Raw genomic sequence first — 8,627 nt, 5'->3', positions numbered from 1 at the left:
CATCTTTAACACTTACAACACTATCAACACTTAATACTATCAACATTCTTAGCGAACCCTAACTGTTTCTTCAGGAACAGTACGTTCTAGTTATTATTATTAACAGACACACCCGGCCCTCATTATCTGACTCTTATAAAAGAACACACACGGACACAGGAGGTTTTTGATTAAAAACATTATTTTTTCTTTTGTTAGTTTTTGTTTTTTTTATTGTACATTTCCAGAGTGTTCCAAAGAAGTTGCTCTGGGTGGGGACAGGCGTTCAGGGGACAGGGGACGGGGGGCAGGTTTTTTTTGGCTCAGTTGTTCGGGTAGGGGAGGGGGTGATTCAGAAAGAGTTGACGACCCCTCGGATGGACTGCATGCTGGTGTTAGGGGGCAGAGTCAGGTGTTGGCGGGGGGTGGGGTTTAGAAGTAGTGGACGACCCTGCGGATGGACTGCATGCTGGTGTTAGGGGGCGGGGTCAGGGGCGGGGTTTAGAAGTAGTTGCAGACCCTGCGGATGGACTGGATGTTGGGGTTCTGGGCCTGCCACTCGTTGTGGCTGCAGTAGTTGCCCCTCTCAACGATGTACATACGACCACGGAAGTTAGGCTCCTCATACATCACCCAGCTGGAGAGAGAGAGAGAGAGAGAGAGAGAGAGGTGTTCATTCTGTTTTGATTACAGCTTAGAGCACTGTTTCCCAAACAGTGGGCTGGGACCCATGTGTGGGTCGCGGACTAATTTTTATGGGTTGCAAGTAAATATCCCAATTGTTTTTTTCCTTGATTTTTTGTTTCCTACATAAAAAAGATATGTATGTACATTTCAAAAGATTTGAAAAAAAAAGTCTAAACAAAAAAGTCACAACTTTTCATCAATTAAAAACAATTCTAAAAATCTAATTTCCATTAAAAAAAAGATGTTAAGAAGTAGTGAAAATAGCAGATCTACAAGCTTGCAGATCTGAAAATAATGTTCCCTTAAAAAAAATCTGTCAAGTGATCAGATAGGTGGGCCACGTGCATTTTCAAAGCATGTTTATTTTAATGATCAATTAATGGAACTAACGTACTAGGCCTGCACTGTTTTTATTTTATTTAGTATCAAAATGAAAATTAATTTCTCATGGTATTATTATTTATTTTTTAAAGATTTCCCTATGGAATTTTCAATAGAAAAAATACCCTGGGGTAGCGGGAGAGACATCAGGACTTCCATACTCTATTGTCGGACTGCACTGGCAATGTTTATGTTCTTTGTACATTCTTGTACTTCTGTTTATGTGGACATGAATAAAGTGTGTGTGTGTGGTTCTTACGCTCCGTCTCCATAGACTCTAACAGAGTTGATGCAGTTCTTAGATAATCCACGGCTCTGCAGGAAGGGACAGTCATCACAGATGTCCACACACTGACCACTGAAGTTACAGGCCTCGAACAGCTCGATGCGATAGTGCTCTCCGTGCTGGTGGACACATAGAAAACATAGAAAACATAACATTAACGACGAACGTCACAAACGTAACATGCGGACCGGCGAGGCTCACCGTTGCTCCGATCCGCACCAAACTTGGTTTAAACAGCCATAACTCCAGTTCCCAGCATGCTAAACAATGTGGTTGTTGTGGGAGTTATTATTATTATTATTAGTAGTAGTAGTTGTTGTATTGTTATTATTGTATGTAATAACAGATCTCCTCACCATGCGGATGGGCTTACAGGAGCCCATGTGGTCGTTGTGGGAGTTCCAGCGCTGGAACTCTGGGTATTCTCCGTGTTCCAGGATGTACTGCTGACCCTTAAAGTCTGGATGATCGTAGCAGATCCATGCTCCACTCTCGACTCTGATAGAGTTCACCCTGTAAACATATACATATATACATAAATATATATAAACATATAGGCCTACACATGTACATAAAACGTTTAGTCCCAATCCTTGATTCTGATTGGCTGGATTCCGTTCAGTAGACGTGATAAAACACATTATAATTCCTCTTGTCCTTAGATCAGCTTATATCAAGGATTATTCCTAACCTGTTTACACAGGAAGTTCACAGACGTAGTAGCTAAATCTGGCATAAAAAAATATGAATTTCTATCGAATATCGTAGTTACAAGCTGACAGTTCAAGGTAGGGTAAGTGATTTACTTTTAGTGGAGTCGACAGCCTCTGTACGTGTTGGGTTTGAGAACGCCACTTCCTCATTACAGTGTGGGCTGGGTTAAGGGGACGTTGTAAAGTTACGTCAACGGGGGGTTCTGTCACGTCAAACGTTTGGTCACATGTTGTCTCATGATGTCACTATAGTACTGTCACTATAGTGTGTGTGTGTGTGTGTGTGTGTGTGTGTGTGTGTGTGTGTGTGTGTGTGTGTGTGTGTGTGTGTGTGTGTGTGTGTGTGTGTGTGTGTGTGTGTGTGTGTGTGTGAGTGTGCGTGCGCGCGCGCGCGTGTATGTATGTGTGTGGGGGGGTGTGTCACCTGTTCATGAAGCCACGGTCCTGGAAGTTATCACAGTCACCTCTGACCTCCAGCTTCCTTCCTGTGAAGCACTTTCCTTCATAGAAGGTAATCTGTAAAAGAAAGAAAGCAAGAAAGAAGGTTGTGAGTGTCATGTGTCAGTTGGTCTGTATTTTAGGTATCATTGTCAACTGTCCCTCGAAATACAAGATTGTCCCTTATTTGAACACTAAAATACGTGTCCCATATTGAACTGATAAGGGACACACTTTGTTCCTTATGTTTGGGGAATCAATCAATGACACACATCTTACAAGTTCAAAGAGCTCATATACATAATACTATAATACAGGTTAACCACTTAACCCTCTGGCCTTAGAAAACTGGACCTGAGTTGTCTGTACACCAAATCTCTAGGCCAAAAATGTACAAGCTGTGTAGACTTTGGCTAAGGTTTCCCCCAGAATATGTCTCCTGGGGTTCAAGTGGTTATTATAATATACAAAAACTGTACATAATACAGTGAGATTTTCCCTTATTTTTTCTTAATTAGGGACGCCCAACCAGGTGTCCCTGATTTGAATTTCAGCTGTTTGTCAGACAACCCTACTTTTAGGTCCTGACCACACTGGCATGGATATTTGTGTTAAATACGGTTGGGCCTCTCATCCACACACGGACGGCGTTTTTGGTCAATAAAAGTGAGATTTTAGTGAACGGATAAAAAAAAGAGAATATTTTCACAAATATGTTTCAGTGGAGTCCTGTTTTAAAACAGAGCGCTGGTTTAAACGATGATGTCACCACTGTAATTCACACAAGTTTCATCGTTGTTTTTTGTAATGAGCTGGAAACAACAATAATGATAGTAATAGCGTTAATAAATACCAGGTTGTTTATGTTTGTTTTGCACTGTTAGGAGTTATCTTTAATAAAATAAAGTACCCTTTTTTCTAACCAATTTTAGACGTTATGCCAATTGATTCCTCCCCACACACTTTTGTGTGTTGTCACTGCTGTTGTATCCTACTGGCTCACCTGCCAGTGAGGAGCCCCCACCGGGAGGACGCAGAGCCTCCGTCCTACTCCTCCCGCCCGACACTCCCCGCAGCCCGCTGACAGGTGAAACATTTTTAATCGTCTGCAGAATTTAACGCAGAAGCGTGTCCTGATCTGGCTACTGATCGCGGAGTGTGCTCCCGTTTATGCGTTTACGTGTGTACACAGACCATCTGTCTCTCCGCGTCCCAAACTTACAAAAATATGTTAGGAAGTGATAATTCAAAAGCAGTGAAAATAGATGATCTACAAGTTCGCCTATTTTCACTATTTGTCAGATTTTATTCATTTATTTATTCTAAATGTAATGAATCCTTTGCATTATCATTATTCATTTGTGGAAAATTTGTGAAATAAAATAAATAACATTTTTAAAAAGTTGCATTTCTTTTTTTTTTTTACTTTTGAAAAAAATTATACTTTTTTATGAAACAACCCATAAAAATGGGTGCATGTCCCAAACAATGCATTCTGACCCAGCACTCATAGTGTCTCCAGCCAGACTGTTAACTCGGATGTTAAGCGGATGCCACGCCCCCTTCCCCGCTTCCCCGTTTTGTCTTTACGGTCGCGTAAATTTGTCCAACTGTAAATCAACTTGGTCGAAGCGTATATAGCTTGCTGCTTAGCAGTCAAGAAAATTCAAAAATACGTTTTTTGAAGATATTTTGAAATTGTATTTGCGTGAACGGAAATGACAGATGACAGCTTTGTGGTGTAGTTCCTATGACTAGACTCTATGTAGCATTCGGATATTGTGGAACACTCTCACTCACCTTTCCGGAGTACTGAGACATTGTTTCTGGATGTGGTCCAAATCCTTCCCCACAAAACCAACAACTTCCTCTAACTTTAACAGTGTAAACGTAAAAAAGTTGGACCTCCCAATTTATACTGGGTGGGGGGAGAGGGGGGGCAGGGGCGCGGCCCACCATGGGGCGGAGCCTGCGAGACCTAACAAAAGGCAGGGGGCTTTAAACGGTCTGCTGTGTGAGCACTTTCCCTTCAAACCCCTCTCCTCGACCCAACTACTGCTGATGCTGCAGTGTGTATGTGTGTGTGTGTGTGTGTGAGAGTGGGGGGGTGACAGAGAGAGAGAAAAAGAGAGAAAGAGCGAGAGGGGAGGGAGTGTGGCAGAGAGACATTGAAAAATATAATGATAGTGTGTGTGTGTGCGTGCGTGTGTCAAACTAGGTGACAATAGAATGTGCTTGGCCTGGGCTTTGCAGGGTCAGATATTGCACACGCCAAGCGCTTCTCTACCTGTGTGTGTGTGTGTGTGTGTGTGTGTGTGTGTGTGTGTGTGTGTGTGTGTGTGTGTGTGTGTGTGTGTGTGTGTGTGTGTGTGTGTGTGTGTGTGTGTGTGTGTGTGTGTGTGTGTGTGTGTGTGTGTGTGTGTGTGTGTGTGCGTGCGCGTGCGTGCGCGTGTGTGTGTGTCAGATTTAATATCAGTGTGGACAGTAGGTCTTAATGATCAGATTTATTAACAGTGTGGACAATCAGTCCTAAATAACAAATGTAATAACAGTGTGGACAATCAGTCCTAAATATCAGATGTAATAACAGTGTGGACAGTCAGTCCTAATTAAAGATCACATTTAATAACAGTGTGGACAGTCAGTCCTAAATATCAGATTTAATAACGGTGTGGACAGTCAGTCAATAACTCAAGTACTGTACTTCAATACAATTTTGAGGTATTTTTTACTTTTTTCAGTATTTACAAATTTCAATACTGTTACATCAACCCAACATCAACCCAACATCAACTACATCTAAGAGGAAAATATTGTACTTTTACTCCACTGCAATTATATGACTTCTACTTGTAACAGAATAGGCTATATCTACATTGCAGTATTGATACTGTTATTAACTAAAACATGTGAGTAGGCCTACTTCTTCCATCACTGGTTTGGACTGGTTACATGTTGGTTGAGCAGTCGAAAAAAAAATCACGCACTTCTTTACACCTTTAAACCTGTGATGTGACAATTAAAGTTCATTCCGATTCTGAGGTCAAGGGTCAAAAGGGGAGAGCAGAGGGACAAGGGCAGAGGTCATTCCAGGGCTACTAGAGGGCCAGAGGTCAGCTAGAGGTCTGAGCACAGAATCAAGAATGAACAGGCAGTATAAACAGGATAAATCCAAGGTTCTAGGGCACACCTGACAGAAACGCAACGCTCCAAACCTGTGCCCAGCGCAGGTGATCTTCACGCTGTGGATTTATTTGGGCCACCGGGAGATCGGAGATATAACCATCCCAGCACACACCACCCTTCATCCATTCATGTTTATGCATTCACTCATCAATCCCTCCATAAACGTTCAGATTATGACTGCCTTGCCAGGCTATCTCTCATTAACGTGGAGGAACGGCAGCCTGTGACTCACGGGGAATACATGATTGCTTTATTTTTTTAGTGTAACTAGAATGCCCACTGGCACTGCACTCTGTATGGGTTAAATTAATATATAAACGTATTCCATTCATGATGATGTGATTGGTGTCATTCATGTACTACTTGACAAAGATTGTACCGTTACCGTCGGGCCGGCCTCTGTAAAAACACAATCTTTAGCTTGTCTTTGTGTTCTTCCAGGGCATTCTACGACACTGTCTTCAAAGCGGCGTGTCGCAGACCTATTTTTATGGGTTCCACGTAAATATCTCCCCCTCTCCCCAAATAAAATCTATTTCTTTTGTAAATAAGAAAAAAGAAAACATCTAATATTTAGTATTAATAATTTCATAAATAAATGAAAAGCCAATATTTTGATGACCGGGTCATCGGTCAGTAGGAGACTCAGTAGATGACTCTGAGTCTCCGCCGGTCATCAAATTATTGGCTTAGGAATGTGACAAAAACTAAAAACTCTCTGTGAATTCAAGGTTTCATGGGGTGTGTAATTGATAGAAAATACGTATTTTTTTTTGGTGAAATACTCCTTTAACACACTATGGAGGCATGTCCTAGCATAAAATATATATTGTTCTCAAACATGAAAATGTTTGTGAACCACTGGTTTAAACAACATTAGGAAGCACGCCCAAAATAAGCAACTACATAGAAACAAGCCCAAAAAAACACAACCCATGCACAACCAATATTTACAAGAGACTTTACAGAAAAACAAGCCCAAAGTCGCAAATAATAAGCAGACAAATAGTTGAAATAACAGATCTACAAGCTCACTCACAACGTGAGCTTGTAGATCTGTTATTTCAATTGTTTTTAAAGAAAAATAAAAGACAAAACAGGTTCATATAGTGTCTCTGTCTGTCTGAGAGTCTGTGTCTGTCTGTCTGTCTGTCTGTCTGTCTGTCTGTCTGTCTGTCTGTCTGTCTGTCTGTCTGTGTGTGTGTGTGCGTGTGTGTGTGTGTGTGTGTGTGTGTGTGTGTGTGTGTGTGTGTGTGTGTGTGTGTGTGTGTGTGTGTGTGTGTGTGTGTGTGTGTGTGTGTGTGTGTGTGTGTGTGTGTGTGTGTGTGTGTGTGTGTGTGTGTGTGTGTGTGTGTGTGTGTGTGTGTCATGTTTATCCTTCAGTTGCTAATGGTGTAATGTCGCTCTCTGCAGGTTGACATTAGTCATGACAACCTGCCTGACTGTCTTAATAACTTCATTAAAGTTAATTAATGAAAAGTAACGAAATAACGGGGACAAATATATTTGAGTTATAATCTGGCAAGTGCAATATATGTAATAAATGAGTGCAATAGAGACTAAGTGAAATGTGTGAGAGGTGCAATATGGGTAATAATGCTAAGTAATGATTGAAAGCTTAACATGTACCAAGTTGGGCTGTTCTGTTTGCCAGTGTAATTGGGCTGGACCAAGTCAGAAGGGCAGAGGGGGGGTTGTAATGTGTATTTGGACTTGCTAGGGATATTGTGTAATGTTGTAGTATGAGAATCATTATTTGTGTAGTTCATGGAGTTTTAAGATATTTTATGAGAGTTAATGTTATATGTATTTCTTTATTTGTATATTTATGTATTTGTTGATCTACCCCTTAACATGGTGAAGTCCAAGTCCAGACTAATTGCTCCAGTTGAGTATAAAATGCTGCCAGTAACAAGACTATTCAGTTAAAGGTAGGATGAGACACCACCCATGTCAACTGTGTTGGAGCTCCTGTAATGTCTTTTGTAAATTTGGTGTCAGTGAATAAAACACTTTTTGGTTACACCTTACAAGCGCCTCTGTACTGCTTCCAGCTGCAAAAGGGCTAATTCTCACAAAAAAAAGCAAAAAAAGCAAAACTATTTTAAAAACGAATCAAAACTAAACTGAAATTGAAAACAAAAAGAATACCTATAATTAAAACTTCTAAACAATAATTTAAAAATAAAACCTCCATAGCCTGTGCATTTATAAACATTTATTTCACATTCATATATATATTTTTTACAAATCTCTTTATTATTTTTTTCAGACAGTAAAGACAAGGGCATCATGTCAAATCTTGAAAACAAAGAGGTCTGATTTTTCTTGACAAAAAAACAACAACAATTAAACAAAACAAGCACATTCATATATTAATAGGAAAATTCTACACAAAACATTCATATTGTACACACAGTTCATTTCAACTGAGTACAGTGACAGCAGACAGGAATGGGTAGTAAACCAGACACTAATCTCGTGTAGCCAGACAACTATTCCACTAATCTCTGAATGCTATAAAGCAGGGGTCTGCAATATTTTTCAGGTCAAGGACCCCTTAGCTGAGAGAGAGCAGGGACCCCCACTACATGTTGTATACAATTGTGTTGAAGATTAAACTTTTTCATAGATTTAATAGATAGCTTCATAGACTTGTTTGACAACACTATCATTGTGTAGCGTTGTGTTGGATATAGAGTCTGGAACTACACCTCCTGAAAGCCAAGAACGGAAGCTGTTATCTGTTTGTCATTTCCGTTCTGGAGCAACGAAAGCTCTGAAAATGATCCAGGGATAAAGCGCATGTGAGTGACTGATATAAATCAAATGACAGTAATCAAAGCCAATAGCTTGCTGCTTATCAGAAATATAAATTCAAAAATAAAAATTTATATTATTTTAAAATATATTTTCGTGAACGGAAATGACAAACAGACAGCTTGTGTAGCTCCAGA

General features: G+C 40.4%; 1 protein-coding gene across 1 annotated transcript; it reads right to left on the bottom strand.

Annotated features, from left to right (window-relative positions):
- Nucleotides 1–480: 480 nt before the first annotated feature.
- On the bottom strand, nt 481–4,305 carry LOC308077238 (gamma-crystallin N-B; the record flags this gene model as incomplete). Its single annotated transcript, XM_080417858.1, has 5 exons — nt 481–616; nt 1,307–1,452; nt 1,690–1,846; nt 2,471–2,562; nt 4,285–4,305. The coding sequence occupies 5 exons, from the start codon at nt 4,303–4,305 to the stop codon at nt 481–483; spliced, it is 552 nt and encodes a 183-aa protein (XP_080273984.1).
- Nucleotides 4,306–8,627: the final 4,322 nt, after the last annotated feature.

Source organism: Gymnoscopelus braueri (assembly GCF_963280865.1).
Source record: "Gymnoscopelus braueri genome assembly, chromosome: 21".
NCBI lineage: Eukaryota > Metazoa > Chordata > Actinopteri > Myctophiformes > Myctophidae > Gymnoscopelus > Gymnoscopelus braueri.
The sequence above is the reverse complement of the archived record's forward strand: the minus strand, read 5'-3'. Positions and strand labels throughout refer to the sequence as shown.